This window comes from Trachypithecus francoisi, unplaced genomic scaffold, assembly GCF_009764315.1.
Source record: "Trachypithecus francoisi isolate TF-2019V2 unplaced genomic scaffold, Tfra_2.0 Lachesis_group2, whole genome shotgun sequence".
In the NCBI taxonomy this organism is placed as follows: domain Eukaryota; kingdom Metazoa; phylum Chordata; class Mammalia; order Primates; family Cercopithecidae; genus Trachypithecus; species Trachypithecus francoisi.
This window is the reverse complement of record NW_022681465.1, coordinates 86404099-86418400: the sequence shown is the minus strand read 5'-3', so window position 1 is coordinate 86418400 and position 14302 is coordinate 86404099. Positions and strand designations below refer to the sequence as shown.

The window sequence follows — 14302 nt, the reverse complement described above, 5'->3', positions numbered from 1 at the left end:
CTGCTGTGGCAGCCCCCGGTGCCAGGCCCAGCCACAGACCCGCCACGGCTCGCGGCAAAGCTTGGCGCCCGGGTGCGCGCCTGGACCGGAGGCGGTGACTGGGCGGGGCGCAGAGAGGGCCGGCAGGGGCGGGGCCGCGGCGCGCGCCGGGGAATCCCTCCCGGGCTCTGACGTCACCGCGGCGCAGGCCAATAAGAAGGCGGCGAGGGGGATTCCCGCGCCAACTGCCGCGCCGCCGGGTTTTTAAATGGTACCCAGGGGAACACCTTGCAGCGGCGGTGGGAGGAGTGGGGGACATGGAGGGAGGTGGTGAAATAGAATGGTCTTGGGGGACGGGACTCCAGGGCTTTGACGATTAGGCGTCAAGACTGACTTAGACCTGGGAAGAAAACCAGAGGCGGTCGAGGAGAGAGGCCAAACGCCAGGCAGGGCGAAGTCAGCCGGAGATGGAGTGGAAACTGGAGCGCACCGCCCCTCGGAGGGTCCGTACCCAAGAGGAGATGCTGTGGGTGAGTAACGCCCTGTTTTGCATTCTCCCTGAGTCTCTAATGCGGGGCCAAAGGCCCCGTTCGTAATACCTGTTTAGGACCAAGAGGTGGTACCAAACTCTAAGCCCGGGTCGTACATTTGAATGAAGTAATTTAGTTATATTCTGAAGGTGCCTAGTTGCCTTAAAAAAAAAAAAAAGTGTAATCTGACAAGCACAGGATCTAGAAAAATTCCACACCTGAAATTATGATTTTGCTAAATAGTTTCTCTCTCAATATATTATCTGTGTTTTCAAAGGAAAATATCATGCGTGTGCTCTCCAAAGAACTGAAGCAGAAGAAAAGTCAAGGCTCCGTCAAGGTGAGTGTCCAGGGCTTGTTCTTGTTCTCTGTTTTAATTCTGATCTTGAGCAAACGAATTCTTGGTAAAGAATGTATTTGTAGGAAGTATGAGCTGGTCTGAAAATATGAGAATTTAAGTACAGTATCTTATTACATACTAAAAAAATTTCTTTACCAAACTGAAGATCCCGGAAAAATAATGCAATCATTTGCATCTGAATCGTGCTTTCTAGTTTTTGCCTCCACAGCAAAGGATAAAGCTGAGATGTCAGGTAGGCAGTGTATTGCTAGCGGCTGTTAATAATTTTAACAGTTGCTAGTTGCACTCCTCTCTGTTGCATTCAGAAGCACGCCTCCCAAAGAAATGGAAATGGTGCCATCTTGTGGACAATGTGGAGAAGTGGCATAAACCACGGTTTTCAACGTGAGCTGTTTAAAGTTGATCCAAAGTATTACCTGCTCTCCTTGAAAGACCAAACCCAAAGGTCTTTAGTGTCTCTTGTAATCAGTGTAAAAGGAAACAAATTTAAATGGTTTTAGAAACGTGTTTCATAAACAGCCTTCATCTGCTTTAAATCTCTGTCACCATTTACCATGCTTCTCTCTAGGCTCAATAGTTCATCTTCCTTTGACCTGTATTCATAGATTCTAGTTCCAAATCCATCACTATTTTAATATATTTTTCTAGATCTTATGTAAATGTTTCAACTAGGCACTGTGGCTCACGCCTATAATCCCAGCACTTTGGGAGGCTGAGGCAGGAGGATCATTTGAGGCCAGGACTTCAAGACCAGCCTGGACAACACAGGGAGACCTTGTCTTTCCAAAAAAACTGCAAAAATTAGCTGGGCATGATGACTTGTGCTTGTAGTCCCAGCTACTTGGGAGCCTGAGGCAGGAGGATCGCTTGAGCCCAGGAGTTCAAGGCTGCAGTGAGCTATTATTGCACTACTGCACTCCAGCCTGGAGGACAGAGCCAGACCCTGCCTCTTAAAAAAAAATTTCTGTATTCAAGTGGTAGCATCCTAAATTGAATACATAATTGCATTTTCAGAACTCAGTTACTAATGTCATTTCTAGTAGGAGGAAACTAATCACATTTAAGCCCTTACATTTCTTAAATACTTTAATGTTGATTTTTTCCCCCCAAACACTGCTGCAGTTTTGTGTCATGCCCAGCTTATGTATTATCACGACTCCTAGATATTTTACTGTCTAATACAGACAACTAATCTTTTGATCAGTAAATAGAAGTGATTTGAAAAGCTATAGTTAAGTAACTTTTTATTTATTTTTTTCAGACAGAGTCTTGCTTTGTCGCCCAGGTTGGAGTGCAGTGGTGCAATCTCGGCTCACTGCAAACTCTGGCTCCCGGGTTCAAGTGATTCTTGTGCCTCAGACTCCTGAGTAGCTGGGATTACAGGCAGCACCATCATGCCGGGCTAATTTTTGTATTTTTAGTAGAGACAGGGTTTCACCATGTTGGCCAGGCTTGTCTCGAACTTGTGACCTCAGGGGATTAGCCCACCTCAGCCTCCCAAAGTGCTCGGATTACAAGCGTAAGCCGCCTACAGTTAAGGAACTTTTAAAATTCATTTGTACTGCAGTAACATATCTTCATTATCCAAGCATTTAATTTGGAAAACCTAAGTGTGAGTATTCTGAAAATTTTAAAGTTTTTGTTTAACTTTTATGTTTTTGACTAGATTCAAGCAAATATTGATTTTATTTCTTATAGTCCTGAAGTAATACATTTTGTCTATAAATTTTCTTTAATGTGACTATTAAGATTAGAGTTCTGCCACTGTGTTCATGTTACAAATTTAGCCTCAGTGACTTTCTGGGCCACGAGAATCGTCAGTGACCTGAATCAGGTAGGCAGTGTATTGTTAGCTGGCTGCTTGGGTCAAGTCAGCAGCCACAACTACCCTGCCACTTGCTTCTGGATAAATTCTTCTTGTCAATGAAGTGCTCTGGCTACCTGTGTGTGATGAGATGGCAGTGTATTGTTAGCTGGTTGAATATATGAATGGCATCAGCTAACATGCAACTGCTGTCTTATTGCATATACAATGAAAATCAGAGTGTAACTGAACCTGTAATTAGTGTGTGTTTATGTGTACTTTCTTCTATGAAGCAAGGCACTATTTACCATAATATATTATTACCATTAACTTATAATACAGTAATACTTATAATACAATGGACAGCTTTATAATGGTAAGGAAAGTACTACAATTACTTAAATTTTTTTCCTTTTAAGAAAAATTTACTTATGCCTGCTTTTCCATAACTAAAAATTTTAAAGAAATATTTTTGGAGTCTTTGGAGTCTTTTGGAGTAGACAGTATTTAAGTATTTGTGAAATTATATATTTTTACATATAAGATTTAGAATGTAATAACAATGTGGAATGGACCTACAATGTGTCCCCAGATTTTCAGTGAAGTCTTTGGGATTCTTTCTGCATCATTAGTTTCTGAATACAGCATTAGAATCGGTTTCCAAAACCGTGACTGTGTGTACCAGCTGAAGGGAAAGTTGAGGTAATTTTCCAGATGAGTCAGTCAACTAAAACATTTTTCACTTGAAATATCAAGAATATTGGGGATTTTTTTTTTTGGATGGGGAATGGTTTAATTTTTTTTTGGAAGATTTACCTCAATCCTTTCACTTCATTTTCTGTAAAAACACAGTTTCATGAAATATTTGGAAGGGAGCACGAGATCTAACTTGTGAAGTGGGAAGAACTGACCATACATTATGACTTTAAATATTTTCTCATTCCCTGGGAGGCATTTTGGCCCATGAAGCAGTATAAATATGTGCTGGCTTCCAGACATGCAGTATTCTTGTGTGGACATTTGTAGCCAGTTAGTGGAACTGACTTTGGTGGTGCCATCGGTTAGTTAAGCCATAGATGAGATATAAGAAATATTTCACATTCTCTACTGTACTGGATTGTAAGTTATTGGTAAAATGATTTTTATGCTTTCCTTATTTAAATATAAACATATTTCTAGAACATGGGTTAAATAGATATCTGTAGTTTGATTCGTATGCATTTTACTACTTTCAAATCACATCCTCTTTTTGTTGTTGCCCAGTGTTATTCACTTTCAGGAGATTTATGTTTAAGTATATCTTCCATGTAAAAATTGTTTTCATCTTGTCTCTTTTTAAGGTTAAATTTCAACATGTTATTTTCTTTTTCTTTTTTTTTTTTTTGAGACGGAGTCTCGCTCTGTCACCCAGGCTGGAGTGCAACAAGGCGCGATCTTGGCTCACTGCAAGCTCCGCCTCCCGGGTTCACGCCATTCTCCTGTCTCAGCCTCCCGAGTAGCTGGACTACAGGCGCCCGCTGCCATGCCGGGCTCATTTTTTGTATTTTTAGTAGAGACGGGGTTTCACCGTGTTAGCCAGGATGGTCTCGATCTCCTGACTTGGTGATCCGCCCGCCTCGGCCTCCTAAAGTGCTGGGATTACAGGCGTGAGCCACCGCACCCGGCCTCAACATGTTATTTTCTATGCAGAGTCACTGACCTGGTGATAAAAATAAAACCTACTAAATTTAGAAGTCTTGGCTTTTGTGTTTTAGTTTTTTAAAAAATTAAACAGCAAGACAGAAAATGCCAACTTTGTTTTATTTTAGATCAAGGGGTACATGTGCAGGTTTATTACATGAATATATTGGGTGATGCTGGGGTTTGGGCTTCTAGTGAACCTGTCTCCCAAATAATGAACATTGTACCCAATAGGTAGTTTTTCGGTCCTTGTGTTCCTTTCTTCCTATCCCTTCTGGAGTCCCCAGTGTCTACTGTTTCCATCTTCATGTCCATGTGTACCCATTGTTTAGCTCCCACTTAGAAGTGAGAATATGCCATAATTGATTTTCTGTTTCTGAAAATGACAATTTAAATTAAAAAAAAAAATTTCTTTTTTAGAACTGTTGATTCTGTAGGGAAACCAACTTTATGTTCAATAAACAGAAGACATTTAAAGTTGTGGTTTAGTCTCATATTATTGAGACGATGAGAAAAGAGGGAAGGAATGGAATAAAATAAAAATATGTTAAAGAAATAAAAAATACGTTAAAGAGATGAATGGGTTAGGAGGAAAGTGAAGATAGAAATTAAAAGAGAAAATGTTTCCACAGGTGGGAGAGGGAAAGAAAGGGATACACACTGGGATGTCAAGGGTCAAACAGAGGGAAAAGGGATTGGAAAAAGAGGAGGGAGGCTCTGCTGATGGCAAAGTATTTTCTCCCAGGTGTTTTCTCTTGGGGCAGTCTCTTGGCTGTTCACTGGTACTGGGAATGTCACTACTTCCCATCACTGCCCTCTGAACCTCTCACTATTATAGTGATAGCCTCCTTCTTTCTCTCTCTGTCTGCTGCATTTTATTTCCCTGCAAAGACACTACGCTGCTCTGCAAGAGACATCCTTAACAGTTCAGCTGGAGGAGGGGAAGGGAAGAGTGGGAAGGAGTGTGATGGATTAATTTCTAGGCATAACAATTATTAGAATTTTATTCTATGGGAAAGATAAAATCAAGCAGAGGACTAAATATGGACAGAGTGTCCTCATATCAGCTCCACCCAAACATGTCATTTTTCTTTCAAAGGAACACCACAAATCAATGTGGTGCAATCATGACTCACTGCAGCTTCTACCTCCTAAGCTTAAGCAATCCTCTCACCTCAGCCTCCTGAGGAGATGGAACCACAGGTATTTGCTACCACACCTGGCTAATTAAAAATTTTTTTTTTGCAGAGACAGGGTCGCTCTGTTGCCCAGGCTGGAGTTTAGTGGAGCCATCTCGGCTCACTGCAGCCTTGATCTCTTTGGGCTCAAGCAATCCTTCCACCTCAGCCTCCTATGTAGCTGGGACCTGAGGCATGTGCCACCACACCCAGCTAATTTTTTGATTTTTTTGTGGAGACAAGGTTTTGCCATGTTGCCCCAGGCTTGTCTCTAACTCCTGGGCTCAAGTGATCCTCCCTCCTCAGCTGCTTAAAGTGCTGATATTATAGGCCTGAGCTATCATGCCCATCCCCAATTGTCACATTTTTAGAAATTTTGCATCCTAGTTACTAAACCATTGGTAGATTGAAATTGGCCATGAGGGAGCATGAGCATTTACATTGAGCTGGCAAATGCTGTATGTCAGGATTCCTCCTCCAGAGTCTGCTATTAAACATGTACCGGCCACCATTATATATATGCTAGATACACTGCAGTTATTAAGAATTATATATATGTACATGTATACATACTATTGATACAGTGTAATTGTTAAACATTTAAAAAAATGAAACACAATTTTCAGGGCACATTTCAGGCAAATTCATATTTATTCCAATCTCTAACACTCTGTTGTTTTGTCTGCTGTAAGATGATCAGTATGAAGTATTCTTCTCTACGCACCAAAGAAAAACAAAGCAAACTTCAAGTCAGTGAATTAGTTACCACAGTTAAAATGCATTTGATTTTGTCCTTTTCCTTTTTCACAAGGACAACAGCTGAATACTCTTTCATGTGATGCGTGATATTTTTCTTTTTCTCTTTCTTTCTTTTTTTTTTTGAGACAGAGTCTTTGAGATGGGGTCTTGCTCTGTCGCCCAGGATGGAGTGCAGTGGTGCGATCTTGGCTCATTGCAACCTCAGCCTCCTGTTTTCAAGTGATTCTTCTGCCTCAGCCTCCCAAGTAGCTGGGATTACAGGCATGTGCCACCATCCCCGGCTAATTTTTGTATCTTTTACAAAAAATACAAATACAAAGATGGTCACCATGTTGGCCAGGATGGTCTCGAACTCCTGACCTCAAGTGATCCGCCTGCCTCGGCCTCCCTAAGTGCTGGGATTACAGGCGTGAGTCACCGCGCCTGGCTCCGATGTTGATATTTTTCTGTTACAGTCCTTAGCCCAGGCATCCTGTAGCACTCCATGTCCCAGACTTTTTGATGCAGAAACAAGACTGAAGGAAGATTGTCCAATATAGGAAAGATTCAACTTTTCCTCTGTATGTTTGTCCACTGGTATTCCTATGAGGCATTTGAGTTACAGGTAGCAGCACCTCAGCAAATGACTCCACTCCCTCTCTCAGCACACATAACCTAATTGTTACAGAACCCCGAAGGGACTCCTGAATGTCCTTTCTTTCAAGGCAATACATATGACATGCTTTCAAATCTCCGCCTGCCTACTCTGCTTACCTAAAGGGCAAGGGGAGAAAATCCAGCACTGACATAGAATCTGTAGGTTGAATAAGGCAACCAAGATTAGAGATGTAAGTGAAGAAACCCACTTTATCTGGCTTTGGAGAGAACTAGTGACTTAAGGCAGGATGTTCATCTGTATCATGTTGACTGGGACAGTCCTGGTTGTTCCCAGTGCAGCTCCATTATCATCCATCTGGCAGTAGGGAGTCTCTGCTGCCCATGTGGTGCTGGCATACGCAGTTCTGCTCAGGCCCCTAACGTGAACGCATAAAACACCCCTGCGGTGCCACAGCACTGCTATGAGCTCATGGAAGGCGTATGTGGGGATACAAGGCAAGAGTTCTCTGGCAGCAACACTTGGAGGGGCTGCCTGAACAAAAGTTTTCTTAGAGGCTCAGAATTCAAATTGCTAATAGGCTCTTGGGGCAAAATTGCAAAGGACAGATAGACTTGTTAGGTGGCTTCTGTTTTCTTTGCCAGCAATCCAGGTTAGTTCTGATTTCCTTCCTGGTCACTTAAAACACCTTGCTAAGTGTATTAATTGACTTTTAAAGTTGCAAAGGGCTTTTTTATTCCATTCAACCCCTGTTCAATTTACAGGTGAGGAAACAGAAATAAGGTACTTAAGTGACTTGCCTAAAGTCACGCAGCTGGCGAGCGGTAGGAGCAGGCTTGCTGACACACTCATCTGGCATTCGTGAAGCTATCCCTACAAATCCTCTTGACTTCTGGCAGAAACTCCACCTCCACCAAATCTCTTTCTAAATACCTTCATAGCTGCGTGGCTGGATATGTACTTTGAAGCAGAAGATGCTTCATGAAGTATTTTTGGTTTATCTAAGAACTTTGGTCCAAATACATATACAGAACTATTTACGGAGGTAGCATTACTGAATTCGCCATAAGAAACATCTTCACTTTCATCCATTAGATCAGGATTTGTGAGTCAAGTCACAGACTACTTAAATCTGGTCTTTTTCTTCTTAGAAAATTTTATATGACTATTTTTACATTTTTGGCCATCTTCCTACTTATTTTATGTGGTGAATGTATATTTCATGAGGCAATAATTAACCTCCACCAACTTGGCAGTTTGCTTTGTTAGCCAATTGTAAGGTTAACAAAATATAAAGGCCATGACTTTGGGAGAAGAAGTGCCTTGTGACTCTACTAAGAGGTTCAGTGACTGCTGATCTACACTTTAGGACTGATATGATCACCCCATTTTTACACTAGAGTTTAGGCTGTTTGGAGTTGGTTTTTACTATTTCAGCCATCAGAATGATGCAGCATTGAATTTCTTCCAAGTGACTAATCTAGAATGAATACATTAGCAACCCAAATCAACCTATAAGGAATCAAGCTAAATGATCTTATACTCATGTCCTTTTTTCTACACTTGGGATTTTCACGCAAAAATAAAGACTGACTTATTTGGTAATATTATGATTACAGAATTTGAGTTGCTTCTAAAAAATAATGCAGAGAGAAATACTGAAAATGAAGACTTTTTCAAATGTTATAATATGGCCATTTATAAATGACTATTTATATATATCAGTTGCATACATAGTGACAGTTATAGTAAAACACTAGGAACCTCTACTTAAAGAGAAAAAACAAACAAAATCCTGTACATAAAACAAGCACACATATATAAGGATTTGAATCTATGTATATATATTTTATACTTTTCAACACTTGTGTTTTATTATGTTAACATAACCATTTACAGTTATTCCAGAAATTTCAGTCATACACAGTGCTCTTGAATCCAAAGAGTGGTCTAGTGTGTTAGCATTTTCATCAAGTACAGTCCTAGAAAATGTCAAGTTGAACAATAAGATATTGAGGCACACTGGTCACTAAATTCTGAATTCTTTAGTACAGTCAGAGGAAGTAGTTAATATATTTCATGTTGATTCTTTGGCTACTCTTGATTTTGCTTTGGGTAACATCTTCATGCTGGGAACATTCATTACCACTTAATAGCAAGATAACATTAAAAAAAATCCTTCATTGCCACATTTAATAGCATATTTAAAGAGGCAGAGGTTGCAATGAGCTGAGATTGCACCACTGCACTCCAGCCTGGGTGACAGAGTGAGACATTGTCTCCAAAAAAAAAAGTGTTTAAAATGAGACCAAACCCTCATGGAGACATTTATCTGTTCTATTAGAAATGCAATGGCATTCTCATAGATCCTCTTTCTTTTTTATGATCAGTTGTCTAACCAGAGCTGCTATGTCAGGCCTGATGACTTCAATGGGCTCCTCTGGCCTCCAGAACTTCACAACTTGACCCTCAGGGTTGACAAGATACTTCCAAAAATTCCACCTTGGTTCCTTCTTTGAAGAATCTAAAATATCCAGAACATATTTTCATGAGCATAATTTTATTCTTTGTCAAGATTTTCACTTCTATTAGTATCTGCGTAAATGACAACTTTAGTATCAAGTTCTAGGATTGTCATAATATCAAAAACAAAACACCTAAACGAAATGAAACTCAAGGTTAGAGTAACCAGATTTCAATATACTTGATGACTTTACCTATGAGTCTACTCATCTAGTATGTGATCTTAGTATCATGAAATAAAGCAAAGTAGGCTGGGAATGGTAGCTTATGCCTGTAATCTCAGCACTTTGGGAGGCTGAAGCGGGTGGATCACCTAAGGTCAGGAGTTTGAGACCAGCCTGCCCAACATGGTGAAATCCCGTCTCTACTAAAAATACAAAAAATTAACTGGGTGTGTTGGCATGCGTCTGTAATCCCAGCTACTCGGGAGGCTGAGACAGTAGGATCACTTGAACCCGGGAGGCGGAGGCTGCAGTGAGCTGAGATCATGCCATTGCCCTCCAGCCTGGGGGACAAGAGCGAAACTCTGTGTCAAATAAAATAAAAGCAAAAAAAAAAAAAAAAAAAATTAATCAAAGTTGTACTCCCAAATTGCTGGGATTACAGGTGTGTGCCCCCACACCAGGTGAATTTTTGTATTTTGAGTGGAGACAGGGTTTTGGCCTCCCAAAGTGAATAATCACCTTATTTTGAAAAGCAATAACTTTTTTTTTGGCAGGGTCTCGCTGTATTGCCCGGGCTGGCCTTGAACTCCTGGGCACTCAGGTGATCCTCTTGTCTTGGCTTCCCAAAGTGCTGGGATTACAGGCATGAGCCACCATGCCCAGCCATGATATCCTTTTGATAAACCTTAATTTATGTAAGGAATGTAGATCTTTTTTCTATTTATACCACTCAAGATTTATGTTCATTTTATTGACTAATATGAGAAAAAATATAATAATTATAACTAAAATTTATGAAGTGCTTACTATGTGCCTAGCAATGTATGCTGCATGCTTCAAATTGATCCTCTCATTTAATCTTACAGGGACCCTATGAGGTGGGTATTATTATCATTCCCGTTTTGCAGATGAGATAAATGGAGGCCTAGACACAAGGTCACGTGGCTAGTGAGTGGTCGAGCCAGGATTGCTATGCAGGCCTTTTTACTCCAGAGCTCATGCTCTTAACTTTTGGGCTCTATGATCCTATCTAAGTGGAATGAAACCTTAAATCACTGTTACCTTTTTGATTACACAGGCTAAGAGGGGTTTCAGAAGGTTTGTAGTGATAAAGAGAAATAACCTATGAGCTATTGCACCCACGTATCTGGCTGCTGTAACTGAAGAATGATTAGTTCAACGGCATGTGCTTGGGCTGTTTTTCCTCAGTGTACCCTCAAAATAAAGGAATAAAGACCTCGCTGTGGTTGCCATTTATGGCGTTAGGCATTATATCAACTTTCCCTAGAAATTAAATTTAATATTTTTAGAAGATTGTGACTTCACATTTATGTGAAATATTACAGATCATGATTTGGTTTGTTGGATTAGAAGCTTGATTGCCTGAGTGAGGTCATAGTTTTATCAAAACTCAACTTATCTACAGTGAAAATAGGACTGAAGATGTCATCAGAATAAGTTAGATGAGAGAATGTTAGCTAATGTCCTTGATTGATTGATTGATTGATTGATTGATTGATTTAAGATGGAGGCTTGCTCTGTCGCCCAGGCTGGAGTGGAGTGTGGCGATTTCAGCTCATTGCAACCTCTGCCTCTGGGTTCAAGCGAATCTCCTGCCTTAGCCTCCTGAATAGCTGGGATTACAGGTGCCCACCACCACGCCTGGCTAATTTTTGTATTATTAGTAGAGACAGGGTTTCACCACACTGGCCAGACTAGTCTCTAACTCCTGACCTCAAGTGATCTGCCTGCCTTAGCCTCCCAAAAGGCTGTGATTACAGGCGTGAGCCACCATGTCCAGCCTTTTTTTTTTTTTTTTTTGACTAATGTCATTTAGAACAGTGTCTGGCACAGAGCAAGCGGTGTATAAGTACTTTATTTTTACTATTAACACACTTAATTCCAAACAATCTTAAGAAGTTGGTACTATTGATAGCCCATTTAACAAATGAGAAACAGGCACAGAGAAGTTAAGAAGCCACATAGCAAAAACAAAAGAGCAGGGGTTTGAACCCAGGTAGCCTGAGGCCAAAGCCTATGCTGTCACTACGCCTTATGACCGTTGTGCTAAGTGACCTTGGCAAGTCTTTAACCAGATTTCTGTAGCTAGCTTAATTGGAGAGATAGCCTAACACTACTGCCCTCTAAAAAAAATCGAGTTATATGTTTTTGGATTTTAGCAAAAATCTGGTAAGCTGACATATTCATCCTTGAGAATATTGTTTCAGATAAGAAAGGCAACATAAAATTAGCCACAAACATACATTAACTAATATTGCCCAGCACTATTCATGAGAGCTGTGTGGCTTTAATGATGGGAAGGGACATTTCCCCAGATGCTAGTTACACAAGATATTTTGTGAAAATAGCCATGGGCACACTTTAAATAAATTCTTCAGGAAGATGGTCGTAAGGAATAAAATACCTTGGAATAGAATTCTTTTACCATCTAAGAAGCTAAAACATTGGTTTCAGGGGACCATAACTCCTAGAAGTTACAAAGGATGAGATTCTGGGTCTTTGATAGTTTTATGAAGCTTTCCTGATCCAAAGTTTCAAATGAGATAGGAAAGTATTGTCCTGGTATAATTGTTTAAAAATGAAAAGCAATTTAAAACATTATACTGGTGAGGCAAGGCAGATATTTACCAACAAGAAATCTAAATGCAGGTTCTCCTTCTGATCCTAGAATCTTAATCTTGTGGAAGATGGGGAATGTTACTCCGTAGTTTTTTCTTGCAAAAGATTCTACCTCCTTGCTCTGGCGGGGCTCCGATTCTCCAAACTGATTGCAGGGAAAAGCCAACACGCTGAAGTGGGATGGTCCAAACTCTTTGTGCAGTTCCTTCAGTGCTAAGTAATTTCTGTCTGTGAGTTGGCAGTCACTAGCCACGTTTACAACTAGTGAAACCTCCCGGAAAAAGAAAAAAATCCAACCGGAAAGTGAAGCAAAAGATTTTTAAAAATTCTGCAAGTAGTTAAAATCCTAAACAATTTGGGGGGACTATAACCTCTGATTGATGTTTTTTTTTCATATTTTTGGACACACAAAGTTCTGTTGAAAATTGTAACCTAGATGCCTGGGTTAAGGCCCTGAAATAGTACTGCCATTAAACAAGCATTAGGTACTCATGAAAGTTTATTTTTAAATTAAAGATAAAACTATGAGTCTTGATAAGTGCTTTTTAAAGTTATTAGATTATAGAACCAATACTTTCATTAATAAATGTCATCATGTTCACATTACTAACTATAAGTCTTTTCCAAACAACTTTACATATCAATTCAGCACAAAATTAAAGCACTTTAAAGAAAACGAGATAATCGGAATTTATTATTTAGAAGCAAACTATCAGAACTCTAATAATGACAGTGATGTACTAATACAATTACTCTGAAGACTAAATTCCAACTTATGACCATGTAACAGCAAAAAATGATTTTATTAAGAGGAATAAACAGAGACAAGGAGAAACGGTAACAATAAAAATCAGATGATGCAACTTACTTTTCCTTTATACTTTTCCAGAGAAACAGTTCTTCCTTTTGCATCCTTCACTTCAAAGGCATAAAAGCTGTTGATTTTAGGTTTGAGGAATTTTAGTTGTAGAAGAAATAGCGTTACTGTGCATAGAACCATAGACAGCAAAACTGCAAATACCTTTGCTCTGGGCCCGGAACATTTTAGCGGGTAAGCTGCAAGAGGCTCCATGTTGGAGGATTCTAGAGGGACGTCTCAGCAGACTGGAATTCAAGGAGGAGCTGAAACTTGAAACCGGATTAGTTTAACGGAAAACCAGGAAGGACAGACTGCCTGCCTTCACTGCTAAGGAACAGAAAGACCCCTTCTCAGAGGGGGGAATGAAGCGAAACTCCTGAATGAAGCAAGGAGCTCTACAGAATTTCAAAGTATTTGTGATGTAATTATAATTTTTGCTAGAAAAATCAGGACATTTTTGGTAGGTCTTTGACATTCTCCCTACAAAGAAAATATTTTGCCAGCAGATGGTGCTCTTGTAACTTGAAAGCTATGGAGGGCTCATCCCCATGCTAAGCATCCTGTGTATTTATTGAACAACTGTTTGGTTGCAGAGGATACAGTACAATGCTCAGCAATAGTTTAGAATGTAGATTAAATGTGACCTACTCATATGATGTATAGCCTGAAGGACGTTACTATTACATGTATGGATTAAACATGCTATATGAGTTCAGGAAATTTGTAGTGGAAAGAGCAGTGAAATATCTGAAAAGGCTATTTACCCTGACTCATCTAGCTAAGGCAATCAAATACCAGGTGAATACAGTCAAAATAAATATGTTAAAAACAGTGAAGGTGTTTAAAAAGCCCTTCTTTATCATAAAGCAAACTATAGTCCAGTGTTTTTCAAATTTCTGATCATGACCCGCAATTGGCAGTGCACTTTACAACGTAACTGGGTACAAACACACACAACTGAGAAACAACACTTCTGCTTTGAACTGTGATGCACCCCCACCTGTTGCATTTTTAAACAACCCAGTTCTGACCTATCAAAATGATTTCATCATTCACCAGTGCACTGCAACCTATAGATAGAAAAAACTGAGGCCGGGCATGGTGGCTTGCACCTGTAATCCCAGCATTTTGGGAGGCCTACATGGGAGGATCACTTGAGCCCAGGAGTTCAAGACCAACTTGGGCAAGAAAGCGAGACCCCTGTCTCTAAAAATTTTTTTTTTTTTTTTA

The 14302-nt window shown here is 40.1% G+C and overlaps 2 protein-coding genes across 6 annotated transcripts in view; one reads left to right on the top strand and one right to left on the bottom strand.

Moving 5' to 3' along the window:
• Positions 1 to 269: 269 nt before the first annotated feature.
• CDC20B (cell division cycle 20B) overlaps positions 270 to 14302 on the top strand; it is a 59778-nt gene continuing 45745 nt past the window's right edge. For all 3 annotated transcript variants that reach the window (XM_033179568.1, XM_033179567.1, XM_033179566.1), the window contains exons 1-2: positions 270 to 509; positions 787 to 849. In XM_033179568.1, coding sequence (XP_033035459.1) covers positions 447 to 509; positions 787 to 849 — 126 coding nt within the window. In that variant the 5' untranslated portion in view covers positions 270 to 446. The remainder of the gene's footprint in view (positions 510 to 786; positions 850 to 14302) is intronic.
• GPX8 (glutathione peroxidase 8 (putative)) lies at positions 6165 to 13842 on the bottom strand. 3 transcript variants are annotated; one of them, XM_033179570.1, is made up of 3 exons: positions 13235 to 13522; positions 12223 to 12484; positions 6165 to 9410 (listed from the first exon to the last, which is right to left on the bottom strand). In XM_033179570.1, exons 1-3 carry the CDS (start codon positions 13283 to 13285, stop codon positions 9247 to 9249), a joined length of 477 nt encoding a protein of 158 aa, XP_033035461.1. In that variant the 5' UTR covers positions 13286 to 13522; the 3' UTR covers positions 6165 to 9246. The 3 variants fall into 3 exon arrangements, with proteins under 3 accessions (XP_033035461.1, XP_033035460.1, XP_033035462.1); XM_033179569.1 differs by having other exon boundaries at positions 13082 to 13374; XM_033179571.1 differs by lacking the exon at positions 12223 to 12484 and having other exon boundaries at positions 13082 to 13842.

Coding starts and splice junctions, on each gene's coding strand:
- GPX8 (XM_033179569.1), bottom strand. CDS start 13,285: ATGGAGCCTCTTGCAGCTTACCCGCTAAAATGTTCCGGGCCCAGAGCA. Junction 12,485..13,081: donor TGGAAAAGTATAAAGGAAAA/GTAAGTTGCATC, acceptor TTTTTCCGGGAG/GTTTCACTAGTTGTAAACGT. Junction 9,411..12,222: donor TGCATTTAGATTTCTTGTTG/GTAAATATCTGC, acceptor TGGATATTTTAG/ATTCTTCAAAGAAGGAACCA.